Source organism: Bos taurus, chromosome 14, assembly GCF_002263795.3.
Source record: "Bos taurus isolate L1 Dominette 01449 registration number 42190680 breed Hereford chromosome 14, ARS-UCD2.0, whole genome shotgun sequence".
In the NCBI taxonomy this organism is placed as follows: domain Eukaryota; kingdom Metazoa; phylum Chordata; class Mammalia; order Artiodactyla; family Bovidae; genus Bos; species Bos taurus.
In genome coordinates this window covers 7192408-7207751 of record NC_037341.1, presented here as the reverse complement: position 1 = coordinate 7207751, position 15344 = coordinate 7192408, and the positions used below count along the sequence as shown (strand labels likewise).

The following is a 15344-nucleotide window of genomic DNA, read 5'->3' as shown; positions in this document are numbered from 1 at the left end:
TGCCAGGACTTGATCTGTCTGATCTCAACCAGCCCCCCAGAGCCCAGGACACAGGTAGGACATCCCTCTTACAAAAGAGGAACCAGGAACAAGAAGCTGAGCAACTTGTCAGGTTGTGAAGTAGCTGGTAGTAGAGCCTAGATGTGCACCCCAAAGCCCTGGATCACAGCTACGTAAGAATCCACGTAGACACGGCTATATTTAAAATGGATAACCAACAAGGACCTACTGTATAGCACAGGGAACTCTGCTCAGTCTTATATAATAACCTAAATGGTGAAAGAATTTGAAAAAGGATAGATACGTGTATATGTATAACTGAGTCACTCTACTGTACACTGGAAACTAACGTAACACTGTTAATCAGCTATCAGTTCAGTTCAGTTCAGTCGCTCAGTGGTGGCCGACTCTTGTGACCCCATGAATCACAGCACGCCAGGTCTCCCTGTCCATCACCAACACCCGGAGTTCACTCAGACTCACGTCCATCGAGTCAGTGATGCCATCCAGCCATCTCATCCTCTGTCATCCCCTTCTCCTCCTGCCCTCAATCCCTCCCAGCATCAGAGTCTTTTCCAATGAGTCAACTCTTCGCCTGAGGTGGCCAAAGTACTGGAGTTTCAGCTTTAGCATCATTCCTTCCAAAGAACACCCAGGGCTGATCTCCCCTAGAATGGACTAGTTGGATCTCCTTGCAGTCCAAGGGACTCTCAAGAGTCTTCTCCAACACCACAGTTCAAAAGCATCAATTCTTCGGTGCTCAGCTTTCTTCACAGTCCAGCTCTCACATCCATACATGACCACTGGAAAAACCATAGCCTTGACTAGATGGACCTTTGTTGGCAAAGTAATGTCTCTGCTTTTGAATATGCTATCTAGGTTGGTCATAACTTTTCTTCCAAGGAGTAATTGTCTTTTAATTTCATGGCTGAAGTCACCATCTGCAGTTTTTTTGGAGCCCCAAAAAATAAAGTCTGACACTGTTTCCACTGTTTCCACTGTTTCCCCATCTATTTCCCATGAAGTGATGGGACCAGATACCATGATCTTCATTTTCTGAATGTTGAGCTTTAAGCCAACTTTTTCACTCTCCTCTTTCATCAAGAGGCTTTTTAGTTCCTCTTCACTTTCTGCCATAAGGGTGGTGTCATCTACATATCTGAGGTTATTGATATTTCTCCCGGCAATCTTGATTCCAGCTTGTGCTTCTTCCAGCCCAGCGTTTCTCATGATGTACTCTGAATATAAGTTAAATAAGCAGGGTAACAATATACAGCCTTGACGTACTCCTTTTCCTATTTGGAACCAGTCTGTTGTTCCATGTCCAGTTCTAACTGTTGATTCCTGACCTGCATATAGGTTTCTCAAGAGGCAGGTCAGGTGGTCTGGTATTCCCATCTCTTTCAGAATGTTCCACAGTTTATTGTGATCCACACAGTCAAAGGCTTTATACTCCAATGTAAAATAAAAAGTTAAAAAAAAAAATGAACACAATGTGACCTACATTGGAGAGGAAAAAGAAAAGATTCCTCTTTTTTGACATCCCTCATTTTGTGACATTTTCACATTGAAATTAAACCACCTCATATTCATATTTGCATTTCTCAGTATTTGAGGTATCTTCATAACGCAGCTGTAAAATACTGCCCCCCTCAGCCCCGCACCCCAGTCTTATGGATTTGTCTTGTTTCTCACTCAGCGTCATGACGGTGGGGGAATCTGTGTTTTCTCTCTGGTTGCTGCTGGCATTCCCTGTTGCTGTATCCAAAATGCCTAATTACCTGGGGGGTGGGGCGGTGGCTCATGGAGTCGTCTCTGGCTGGTCCCTGGTCCCTGTGGTGCCCTCGCAAGGTGGCTGGACTTTGGGAACAGGAGAGTGGACGCTGCATCCTATGCCCTTGTGCTGGCAGTGCTGGTGACAGGAGCGTCCCAGCAGGAGGCTGCTCAGCCACGTGCCCTCCCCCTCCCCCCGCCCGCCATCCCCCCGCCCCTCCCCCACTCTCCATCCCCACACCCCCTTCCCTCCGCCCGCCATGCCCCGCACCCGCAGCTGCAGATGATGGGACCACAGTGGACAGTGACCCGATGGAGCTAGGAACCTGAACTGTGGGGATCTGAAGCATGTAACTCAGGAGATGTCAGTCATTAGACGTCCACTCTGTGGATGAAACAAGTGAACAAACCAACTGGAAAGGGAGACAGAGAGAGAGCATCAGGACAAGGAGGCCGAGAGGAGCGAAGGTTGAGGGATGAAGACCTCCACCCCACGAGCTCTCCCTGAGGGGCCACGGCAGGGGGAGGGGGCACGGTGCGAGGCCAGGCGTGCGCCCGGAGCACAGACGGGAGATGAGGGGAGCCCGTGCCCCTCTGGGGCTCACGGCCGGCGTGCACCAGAAGATAAGGGACCACGACCGGTCACAGTAGGCGGGGGAGGGATCGCACAGCAAGGCAGGGTGGGGGAGGAGGGGGCCAGGGTGGGGCCGGGCCGTGGGGCCGGGCCATCAGGGAAGGCCTCCGTGGGGAAGCGACTAGCAAGCTAAGACTGAAGGGTGACGGGGCCCAGACACAGGAAGAGGCGGCAACAACAGTCCTGAGGAGGAGAAACCCAAACACCAGGGCCCCAGGACTTCCCCATGGGCCAGCAGCTAGGACCTTGCCTTCCAATGCAGGGGTGCAGGGTTGACCCCCAGCCAGGGAGCTAACACCCCATGTGCCCCAAAACCAAACCATAAAACAGAAGAAGCAGTACTGTAATAAATTCAATAAAGACTATAGAAATGGCCCACATCAAAAAAAAAAAAAAAAAATCTTAAAACACACACACACACACACACACGTCTAAGTCTCTGCAGTTCAGTTCAGTTGCTCAGTCATGTCCAACTCTCTGTGACCCCAGGACTACAGCACACCAGGCCTCCCTGTCCATCACCAACTCCCAGAGTTTACTCAAACTCATGTCCATCCAGTCGGTGATGCCATCCAACTATCTCATCCTCTGTCATTCCCTTCTCCTCCTGCCTTCAATCTTTTCCAGCATCAAGGTCTTTTCTATGAGTCAGTTCTTCACATCAGGTAGCCAAACTATTGGAGCGTCATCTTCAGCATCAGTCCTTCCAATGAATATTCAGGACTGATTTCCTTTAGGATGGACTGGTTTCATCTCCTTGCAGTCCAAGGGACAGTCTCTGCAGGATACAATAAATGTCCCTTTTCTGTTTCAGTGACCTCAAGTGAGCTTCTGTCAACAGCAACCAAAAGAGGCCCGGCAAATACAGCTGTTGAATGAATCCATGAGTACGAGAATAAAAAACACCAAAACTTCTCAAAGCAAACACAGAAGAAAGGGCATGAAAAAACAACGCACTCAAGAAAGGAACAAATCCAATTTAATTAATCAAAAGAAGTTCAATGACCGCAAAGAAGTTTACACACAGTGCCAGGAACCAGTCAACGTTACAGATTCCTCATGCACGTTACTGATTTAATCCATCAAATCCTCTGATTCAGCAGTCCCCAACCTTTTTGGCACCAGGGACTGATTCCGTGGAAGACAGATTTTCCACAGATTGGGGATGGGGGGGTTTTGGGATGATTCAAGCACACTACATCCATCGTGCACTTTATTTCTAACCTAATTTCTAATCTAATGATCTGACAGGAGGTACCAGTCCCCAGCCCAGGGGTTGGGGACCCCGCTTCTAATTCACCTGATTGATATCATGAGTCATCAAAACACTAAAAAGTATAATGAAATGATAATATTTGATATCCACTGAACTAAGAAACTGAAGATGTTTAATAAGATGTGATGCTAAAAACGAAAGAGTTCAGCGGGAACACTGCTAAGTTTCTGATGTCATTTTTTGAAAAGAAAGCTGGAAGTGTGGTGCATGATTAAAACAACCAAAGTGGAACAGCCCTCCTGCTCCTGGAAATACGTCCTAGGAAATTAATTCGAAAGAAGGACAGGTTTATATGCAAGAAAAAGTTCCCCACAATGTCAGTTGTAACAATGAGAGGGAAAAAAGAAAACCATACACTGCCCCCAAATAACTAGGTGATGGATGTTAAATAAACTTACTGTGGCAGTCATTTCATAATATATATATATATCAAACCATTATGTTGTACACCTTAAGCTAATACAACATTATATGTGAACTGTATTTCAATAAAACGGGAAAAAAATTCTTTAAAAAAAAAGGAAAAGAAACACACACCTGCTGTCTTCCTTTGTTTCCTACTACACCCTCATCTGGCTTGATGAGATTCCCCGAGGATGGCTCCAGCTGCTTAGTCACTTTAAATAGAGCGCTATATAAAACCAGGGACGAATGGAATGGCAGAAAAACCTTAAACTGTCAGAAGAAAATAAAACTGTCCCCTTGTCTTCTGGCATTTGGATTCCATCAGAACACAAAACAGAGATGGAAAACACGCTTTAAGGCAGCATGTTTGAAATATCTGCTAAGTTAAGCAATTCCTGCCAAATCAAGCTTCGTGTGTACCTTAAACTTGAAGAAGCACTAAAATACTTAGAGGAAAAAAAAAATCTGTATAAACTGTAAAAATACCAGGAGGCATAAAAGCGAAAATGCCTTTCTATGACTGTTTATCCAGTCTTACTGAAAAAGGTGGTATTTTGCATAAGCAAATTTTTCAGAAAACTGCATTTACCCTTTTCAAAACTGATACTCTTCAAATATTAACTATTGCGCTGTCCCTTCCTAGTGAAGGAATATTTGAGAGAAAGGAATTTGATCTTTCCTAAATGATACAGGTGATCCAGATTAATCACCACCAACATCTATTTGCACCTGCATCAAGGTGCCCCCTGTGTCGAGGTGCACCCTGTGCTGAAGCCCACCCTGTGCTGAGGTGGCGGGGTACATGGGAATACTGATCACTAAGAGCGCAGGCACACACGCCCAGTGCTGAGAATGAGCAGACACACTCAGTGTGTGGGGGCCCAGTTAATCTCCCCACAACCCCACTGTGCTAAGGCAATCGTGCCCTTCCCCCAAAAGTGCTGCTTAGTTACTAAGCTCTGTCTGACACTTTTGCGACCCGGTGGACTGTAGCCAGCCATGCTCCTCTGTCCATGGGATTTCCCAGGCAAGAATACTGGAGTGGATTGCCATGCCCTCCTCCAGTGGATCTTCCCGACCCAGGGATCAAACCTGCATCTCCTGCACTGTTAAGTCACCTTATACACAGAAGGGATTTTGTAGATGGGATCAAGTTAAAAATCTTGAGTTAGGGGATGATCCTGGATTATACAGGTGGGACCAATGAAACTGCAAGTGTCCTTATCGGTGGGGGGAGTCAGACTCAGAGAGGAGACTTGATGACAGAAGCACAGGGAGAGAGGGAGTGAGAGCTATGTGCTGGCTGACATGAAGGAGGGGCTCACAAACCAAAGGATGCAGGCAGCCTCTAGAGGCCAGAGAGCTTAAAGGAACAGTTTCTCCCAGGGGGTCTCCAGAAGAAAGGCAGTCCTGCTTACCCCTCAATTTTAAGACTTCTGACCTCCAAAGCTGTCACATAGTAAACCTGTTGTTTGAAGCCACTACATGTGTGGCGGTCTGTTACGGCAGCCACGGGAAATGAACGCACCTGCACTCGTAGGAATCATCATCGACACCAAGTTACAAACAGGGATGACGAGGCACCTGCTCAAGGGCACGCAGGCAGGAAGTGGTTCCTTCCCAGGACTGCCCCAGGGACCCAAGGTCTCACCCACTCTGCTGCACTGCCTCTCCACACAGCCTGGCACTCACGGGTCGGCTGCCTCCAGTGAGAAATGCACCCTGCGGGAGGCATCGCAGGCAGGCATCATGCAGCAGGCATTTTGCAAAGCGAAACGCATCTTCCCAGTTCTGGCATCTGCAGTAATTTGTGCAATGGCAACTCAGAACAGCAATAGCTACAGCAATAAAAAGACTGTTTAAGAAGTCTCTGCACTTTAGCAGCTGAACTTGAAGCAATCGTAGCGAGGGACGGATGATTCTCTGTAATTAGTACATCGGTTCTGATACCAGGAGGAATGGATCAGCATTAGGGAGAGAAACAGAAGGCAGAGCGCTATAAAAGACCAGGGAAGGCCGTGGCACCAGACCTGGATTAAATTCGAGACACTGTGCCAGGTATTTGCAGCTGAGACTCCTCTGACCAGGTGAGACTGTAGGTAACCAAGCCTAACTCAACAGTTAAACCTGTGTGTTCATTTTAGAGTATGAGTTCAGTTACTCTTATGGTTCATAAAAACCTCAGAAAAAGAGCTTCAGGTGGCCCCGGGCAGGGTGCCCAGAGAAGTGGGTGTCCTGGATCCTGGAGTCAGCCCTCCCCTCTCCTGCCCATCACCAGGACCCAGCCCGTGAAGATAAGTCACAGAAAAAACCCACTGTGTTCCTGTTGTTGCCCCACTCCCACCCATGACCCTTGACCTTCTCTCCAGCAGGAAGGCAGGAAGAGCAGGAGAAGGACGCTTCGGAGAGACCAGGCTCACCGAAGCCTCGTCAGTGGACTTGCTAAGATTACCCAAATGGCTGCTCAAGTACCATATTCTTTTAACTTCTTGGTTCTAGAATGCATGTTCTTTGAAGTAAAGAGGACACAGATAAGTAGGGGTACTTTACCCTAGAATGATTGTGTTTTTCAGAGGAAACAGGACCTTGAAAAAACTCCGGACTTAAATCTCCTAGAATATTTCAATGTGGAGCCATGGGATCTCTTATTATAAATTGAAGAAGCAAGGGGAAAAGCGGTACATCCTCCGCTCAGACCTCATTTCCATATTCAACTCTCCACTTGTCCAATTACTACACACACGAGAGTGTTTGAAGCTTGGGTAATTCCTCCTTGCAAATTTTACCAGGAAACTTCTTCATCTCCAGTGTAAGAGGGAAGGTTGGATTGGGGGAAGAAGGGGACCCAAAGGAATTAGCACTGAACTTCAAAGAGCTTTTCATTTCATGATTAGAGAATTCCTGTTTGATTACATAACACAAAGGCACTACACCACTGAACCTTTCCCATCTGTTCTGGGTGGGCAGAATCATGTTCAAACCTCTAGACCACGCAACATGTGTCTAGACACTCTTTAAAGTCAAAAGTGAGGAGATGTGTTACCAGCACGATTTCTGCATTAAATCCTTGTACCTGTTGGCATACATGCAAAGGGTTTAATCGGGCCCTTTATAGATCAATATCTCTCTTTGTACATGTCGACTGGCAAATCTTTTTAACTAAAACTGTCACCCATTCCAGCTTATCACTTCTAAGGCACAGTAATGAGCTCCTTTGGGAAATAGGAATGAATAAATAAGGCTTGATCAGTTTAAAGAAGCCAATACACGTGAAAAATTAAGATCCATAAGCAGGTAAAGGAAAAGATAATTACTCAGTTCCTTTTTACTTAATTAAAAGATACCCAAGGACTTCCCTGCTGGTACAATGGATAAGAACCCGCCTGCCAGTGCAAGGGACATGGGTTTGATCCCTGGTCCAGGAAGATCCCAACTGTCAAGGAGCAACTAAGCCTGAGCTCCACAACCCTTGAGCCCCAGCTCGAGAGCCTGTGAGTTGGAACTGGAGAGTAGCTCCCAGTCGGTACAATTAGAGAAAGTGCTTGAACAGGAACAGACCCAGTGCAGCAAAAATTGTGTGTAAGGCCATGCAGCAGACAGGACCGCTGAGGGGGCAGCTGCGGACAGAAGAGTCCTCAGCATGGAGATCGGAGCTGAGGAGGCACCAGGAAGGAGACTGAGTCAAGGGGCTACAAGAAGGCCTGGGCAAGGAGCAGGGCATCGCCTGCAGCTCACCCTCACATCCAGTAGACAGGGAGGCACAACTATCCCCACTTCCCTAGGAGGAAACCAAGGCGCAGAGAGGTCAGTGGACCCAGGTCACTGTACCAGGTGGAAGCGGGCAAGACTGATGCCTCTCCAGCTGTCTGCTCCAACGTAGCTTCTCTGTGGAGCAATCTAAGGAATTATCACTGCTGCAACTGCACTGAAAACCGAATCATTTCAGGCCAGCTCTAAAGGCACGTGTGGCTCTGAGTAAAGCGGGAACCCTACGGCTACAGGCTGGGAGCCTCATCAAGGTAGCCAGGCCCTATATGAGCACACTTCCCCGAGGATTCAAAGCCTGTTTCAGAAGTTGCCAAACAGCTCATGAGGCTCCCTAGCTTACCCAACGGACAAGGCAATGGCACCCTACTCCAGTACTCCTGCCTGGAAAATCCCATGGATGGAGGAGCCTGGAAGGCTGCAGTCCATGGGGTCGCTGAGAGTCGGACATAACTGAGTGACTTCACTTTCACTTTTCACTTTCATGCATTGGAGAAGGAAATGGCAACCCACTCCAATGTTCTTGCCTGGAGAATCCCAGGGACAGGGGAGCCTGGTGGGCTGCCGTCTATGGGGTCACATAAAGTCGGATACGACTGAAGTGACTTAGCAGCAGCAGCAGCAGCTTACCCAAAGAAACAACAACTAAATGAGAAAAACATCTCTGTCCATCTAAATTCTCCCCCTTGCCGACGAACTCGGGGAAGCGGGCGGGGAGACAGGAGGGACGGGCTGAGTGTCCCGAGGATGCTGGCTGGGACATGGGTGCTCACGCTGATCTCATGCCCCCAAGACCCGACAGCCTGTCCACGATGCCCAATCAGATGTGAGTGCCATTGTCTCAACGCCCTTCAGGGCCGAGCCCAGAGCTCGGGGCCAGGAGGAGGCCACGGTGCCCCTCCTGGCCCTCCAGATCCCACCCCAATGGCCCAGGGACACGCCAGACCTCCCTGGCTCTGGGGGAAGCTGAGTCTCGTAACTGGGGCATCACTGGGACTTCAGGGAATAATATGCTTACCCTGTCAAGAAACATCAGAGAGGCTTATTGCTGGCGGAGGTGTGAGAATTCATGAATAATTACACGACTTAATGCTTCCATTACTCAGGATACGATGGCTTTACTGTCATTGTATTTTTAATTATTTTGATTACGGATTTATTAATTTACAGCACACTGCTTAAGTCTGAATGAACAGCAGGGCTCTGGCTTTGGTGCAGCCCAAGGCAAACCTGATCCTAAGTCCCGACGGATCCCGGGCTAAGCCCTCAGCTTCTCCCTGAGCCCCTCGGGCTCACTGGCAGTACACACAACAGACCCCAGAACCACCTCAAATTAAAGGCAGAGCAGACTGGCAGGATCCTCCTCTGTGCACTGAAATAAAAATCTCTGTTGAAACCACTTCAGTTTTTACAGCAGACTCCGATTTTTGTACGTAATTGTGCTAAAATAACATTTCGTTGGTATAGTTTATTAATCTCATTACATGGAATATTGAGAAGACCCTCATAAGACTGCGGTTTAAAGGAGAATTTTAAATGTGATAGCTCTTTTACCATATAGCTGCATGTCTTCCTAAAACAACTGTGCAATTCTGCCTTTCTCTGTCTCTCTGGCTCCTTGCCAGATGACTTTCCTGGTGACTGGGACACACACCAGGTATAGTCAGGGCAGCTCCTCAAGGTCATCAGGCTTGGGTGCGGAGAGAGGGTTGAACAGGACTGAAACTTCCAGATCAAGGTCTTCTGAGGATGCCTTATTCCCTGGGGCAGAGTCCCCTCCACGCCCACCCCCCACAAATGCATGCACGTGCTTACACACACACACACACACACACACACACACACACACACGTGCAGTAAGTGTCCAGCAAGCACAGGTGGGGTCAGCACAGAGCCCGGGGCACTGAGGAAGCAGGCGAGGTCACTCTGCCCTCCTTCAGAAGAGAAATTCCAGACCCTGGCTCCTCCCTGCTCCACACACAACCATGGCGTAGGCGGACTTGGGAGGTCCGCCTCAAACCACAGTCCTAGGGGGAAAAGCTCGCTGTGGAGTCACTCACTCACCGTCGGCGGTGTGAAGGAGCTTGTGGCTTTTCAGCGTCCCTTTGGACTTGAACTTCTTGCCACACATGTCACACAGGTGGGTCTTCTCAGTGCTGTGACGATTCATGTGAGCCTTGAGGTTGCTCTTGCTACGAGTTGCGTACTCACACAAGGAACACTTGAAGGGCTTCACACCTGTCAGAGGAGGAAAAACAGAGATAAACAGATGTATACGTGTGTGTGTGTATCTGAAGGAATGCATACACATACATGTCTACACACACACCTCCCCTTGTCCACTGTGAATAAAGCAGTGCACACGGCGAACGCTCCCCCAAGGCCTCTCTCCGACCCACGCTATTCCTTCCAACCACAATGCCCTTCCACCTCTGCCTGCAGCAGAACTCCTCCTCGCCTCCTAATCGGTGCCCCCGAATCCCCTGTCATGACTGCTGTACCGTCCACCACACATGACAGTGAGTGCCTTACAGCCCCTCCCCACGGTCTGTGATCTCCAAGGGCACAGACGCTAAGCACGGGCAGCAGCGGCCGTTCATTCCACTGAACTGAGTTACACTGACAAGCGTTAACCGAGGGCCTTGGCAAAAGTCGCCAGGCCCGGGCGTGCAGGCCCACACGTGAGAGTGTGTTTCAGCTCATAAGGCAAGCGGAGCTTTACGACGCTCGTCGCTGCTGCAGGGCTGACGGCTCCACTGCCGAGGCATCCTTACCATTGGGCTAGTCCTCCTCCATTCCCCAACTATTGGCCAGGGCCCACGAAAAAGTATCTCCCAACCTTGGCTTTGGTCTCAGCTCCTTCTGCCGTGTCCTGCCCTCTTTACTGAACCGTTCATTTGATCACAGATTGTAGAAAATACTTCATCCGTCCCCCTGGGGAGCTGTCCTGCTTTCCTGACTGCAGCACTGTGGGTTCCCAACTCACAGGACGGCCAGCCCCCAGCCTCAGGGCTCCAAGCCTCTTTGCTGGGAAGGCCACGTGCCCTCCCAGGGGGAGAAGCACAGCCCCACTGTCTCTGATGGCACCCCGACCATCAGCTGCCCCGAGTGCCCGTGCGTGGCCCACGCCTCTCTGCACAGGCGAGCACCCTGAGGCAGGGGCTGCCTCCCTTCTCCCTTGCTCGGTCCCCACCCAGCTCTCCCCTGCCCGTGGGAATCAGAGAGTCTGATGTCCTCAGGGCATTCCTTCGTCCAGCACCCCAGCACCTCCTCAACGCCCCCACACACAGGGCATCAGGGAGACCACCAGGGTCACCGCCACGACCAGGCTGGCGCATTGGTCCCTGCTCTCCTGAAGCTCACTTTCCGCACAGAAATTGTGGTGACTTGCTCAACTATAGCTCCCAGCAGGCCATGAAGACTGCACATCTCTGCTCACTGCAACTGAGCCATGCACAGCTGAAATCACTGGTCTCAGCTGGCTGACAGACACATTTTTGCAGTAGGTAAACAGAACTCTAGCTGCAGGGGGTGTGAACATGGCTTCCTCCTAAAGAACCCCAAGTGAAAGTGTTAGTCACTACTTAACGGTGTCCAACTCTTTGTGACCCCATGGGACTGTAGCCCACCATGCTCCTCTGTCCATGAGATTTCCCAGGCAAGAATATTGGAGTGGATTACCATTTCCTTCTCCAGGGGAATCTTCCCAACCCAAGGATCAAACCCGGGTCTCCCACACTGCAGGCGGATTCTTTACCAACTGAGCCACCAGGGAAGCCCCAAGAACTCCCACAGGCAGCTCTAAAACCACACACGAGCTCTGTTCTGATGGAGGGACACGAACCTTCATGAGCCCAGATGTGACGCTGAAGGTCTGAGCCATTCTTCATGAAATAGAAATCACAGTATGGGCACTTCATGGCTCTCTTGCCAATGAGCCCTTTCAGCTGGACCCTCCTCCCGAGAACCTCGGAGATGGTGCTCATGGAAACCTCTAGAAGAAAAGCAGATGACAACCAGAAGCAGCCAAAGAACTGTGGTTCCAGTGAGAGGTAAGTGGGCCTTGTGACACAGCCTGGACACCCCCCACCCTAGTCAATCCTGGCAGCTCTGAGGCAGCAAGTTAAGTTGTGCCTTGTGGGGTCATGGGAGAGAAATTTTGCCTAAAAAGCTATTTTATACCAGAATCTAAGCAAGTCTCTCAGACCTAGACTCCTGTTGACACAAAATGTGAGCGGTAGAGAGCAGTATGACAAGGCAATAGTCGGACAAAAGCAGAATATGGGAAATATGGGGAAAAGACTGGGCTTCCCCAGCGAATCAGTGTCCTGGGGTAGGGGTGTCCTGTGGAACACAAGGAACTCAGGCGACATGACAACTTCTTTCAAACAACCCAACTGCAACAAAGAAAGTCTTGTGTCAACTGGCTGTTGCTGTTGTTGAGTCGCTCAGTCACGTCTGACTCTTTTGCGAACCGATGGACTGTGGCCCGCCAGGCTCCTCTGTCCATGGGATTCTCCAGGCAAGAATACTGGGGTGGGTTGCCATTTCCTTCTCCAGGGGATCTTCCTGACCCAGGGATCGAATATCTCTTATGTCTCTTAAGTCTCCTGCATTGGCAGGCAGGTTCTTTACCACTAGCGCCACCTGGGAAGGCAGCACAGTTTTAAAAAGGGGAGGAGAGCCACAAGACTGGGGCCAGATGCCTTTGAAAACTAGATAAAATGATAAAATAAAGTAAATCGTTATATAAACACCTGAGTTTTAAGTAAAGATAACTCCTCCCCTTGAATGGACTCATATCTTCATCCCTCTTTTAGTTTCATTTAACATAGCTGCTATACAACGCTGTATCTTAAAATAAACATAAGCATTTTTAAAATCGGTCTCCCACTCTGAGATGCATAACCTTACCGGGATGGTTGGTCTTGATATGTGACTTTATCAACCGATCTTCTGAAAAAGACTTTTCACACACAGGACAAGAATAACTCCTTTTGTCCTTAACAGAAAGAGAGCATAATCAATGGACTGTCTCATTTAAACTCAGGGTCTGTGGAAAAATACCACCACCAACACCAAAGCGAGACACACGGACACCTTTCCCAGTGCCCACGGCTGGCCCTGCACGGCCCAGGGACTCGAGGGTAGCAGGGCAGTGGCCTCGCCTCCCTTTCAGGAGGGAGGGACTGGCCTTAGAAACGACAGTCCTGTGGATGTGGCTGGGCCAGCGGAGAGCAGAGCTCAGCCTCAGGGTCTAAGACCATCAAGGTCGTTAACATTTCCATCTCCCAAAGTTCCCTCCTTTATCAAGATTATCACGTGTGCGATAACACTTAGTACAAGGTCTGCCCTCTAGCAGGTTGTAGGTGTACCATACGTGCTGTCGGTTACAGACACCATGCTGTACAATGATCTCCAGGACCCGACGTGCATTTCTCCCTCCAGTGCTCAAGACGCTTGTGCATGTGAGTTATTTTACTGAGACTCACAACCACTCTTGAAGGACACGCGTTATTACTTGTTACAGATTTAGAAACCAAGGCCAAGGGTGACGAGCCCCAGGACTCTGAGGAAGAGCTGGTGTTGGAACTGGAGCATACGGGTGCCCACCTCAGGCCCTGACCACTCCCAGGCCATGTCCCGTCCGGGCTGCAGGGAAGGCACTCACTCTGCACTGCCATCACCCGCCTGCCTGCGGAGCCACATCCTCAGTTAGGGAGGAGCTTTGGTGAATGAGTACGCTGTACAGCTCATCCACATTTCCTCTCACTTTAATGGTCACTTTAATGCCATTTCACAGAAAAACTTTTCAGAGAGTGGACGTTATGTGTCAAATTTTGTCCCCTACAAATTCACATGTTGAACTCCTAACCCGCAGTATCTCAATGTGACCTTATTTGGAAATGTGGTCATTATAGATGTAATTAGTTAAGATGAGATTGCAGGCCCTTATCCAATATGACTGGTGTTTTTAGGAGAAGGGGAAATTTGGACGGAGACCTGAAAGAGGGAGAATGCCATGTCTTTATGGGAGAAAGAAAATACCCAAGCCCAGTCCAAGAAAAGAAAATGACAAACCAGTATCTCTTGAGAACACAGATGCAAATATCCTCAACAAAATATTAGCACATAAAACCCAAAATGTTTTAAAAGAACTATAAATCACAACCAAGACAGATTTATCTCATTTGATTCAGCATTCTAAAATTAATTAATATAATCCATCACATCAACAGGTTAGGAAATAAAAGTCACATGATAACATCAATAGAAGCAGAAAATTCATTTGGCAAAATCAAATACCTACTCATGATAAGCAATTTCAATAAGCCAGGAACAGAGAGGAACTTCCTCAAGTCAATAAAGAAAATCCACAAACAACCTATAGCTAACATTATACTTAATGGTGAGAAACCAGAAACTTTCCCACTAAGATTAGAAACACGGCAAGGATGTCCCCTCCCAGCACTGCTTTTTAACATCATACCTGAAATCTTAGCTAATGCAATAAGACAAGAAAAGGAAATAAAAGATACGGAGATTGAGAAAGAAGAAATTAAAGCTGTCTTTGTCTGCAGATGACATGATCATCTAAGAAGAAATTCTGAAGGAATACACAAAGATACTCCTGGAGCTAATAAGCAGTTGTGGCAAATTATAGGTATAAGTCTAATATACAAGTCAGTTGCTTTTTTATATGCTAGCAATGAACAAGTGAAATTCGAAATTAAAAACACAGAACTATTTACATTAGCACACAAAAAATGAAATGGCACAAATAAATACCATTATTTACAATGAATAGGTATAAATAAATCTAACAAAATATGTACAAGATCTATATGAGGAAAACTTCAAAACTGATGAAAAGAATCAAAGCACTAAATAAATGGAGAGCGATTCCATGTTCAAGGATAGGAAGATTCAATGTTGTCTGGACCACAGTTCTTCCCAATCTGATGGGTAGATTCAATGTAATTTCAATCAAAATCTCAGCAAGGTATTTTTTGGGTATTGATAAACTGATTATGAAGTTTATAAGGAGATGCAAAAGATATGAGGCCTACACAAAATGGTAGAGGATAAGAACAAAGTTGGAGGACTGACATTACTCAACCTCCAAACAGACTATAAAGCTGCAGTGACGAAGAGCGTGTGATATTGGTGAAATGAAAGTCAAATAGATCAAATGGTACAGAACAGAGTCCAGAAATAAACTCTCTTAAATACAGTCAATTGATCTTTGACACACGAGCAAATGCTACACAATGGATCAAAGACAGTTATCTCAGCATGATGCTGAAATGGGACAGCCATGTGCAAAAAGAAGAAAGTGAACCTGGACAAAAACTTGACACCTTTTCACAAATATTAACTCACATTGGATCACAGATTTAGAAGCAAAATGCGAAACTATAAAACTCCTAGCAGACACAGAAGAAACCCTGGATGGCCTGGAGTGCGGCAATGACTTCAGAGCCAACGCTG

The 15344-nt window shown here is 47.9% G+C and overlaps 1 protein-coding gene across 3 annotated transcripts in view; it reads right to left on the bottom strand.

Moving 5' to 3' along the window:
• The window catches only part of ZFAT (zinc finger and AT-hook domain containing), a 156640-nt gene that overhangs the window by 58975 nt on the left and 82321 nt on the right, over positions 1-15344 (bottom strand). For all 3 annotated transcript variants that reach the window (XM_005215319.5, XM_002692602.7, XM_010811924.4), the window contains 3 exons: positions 12768-12855; positions 11698-11847; positions 9918-10091 (listed from right to left, as the gene is read on the bottom strand). In XM_005215319.5, the coding sequence (XP_005215376.3) occupies positions 9918-10091; positions 11698-11847; positions 12768-12855 (412 nt within the window). The remainder of the gene's footprint in view (positions 1-9917; positions 10092-11697; positions 11848-12767; positions 12856-15344) is intronic.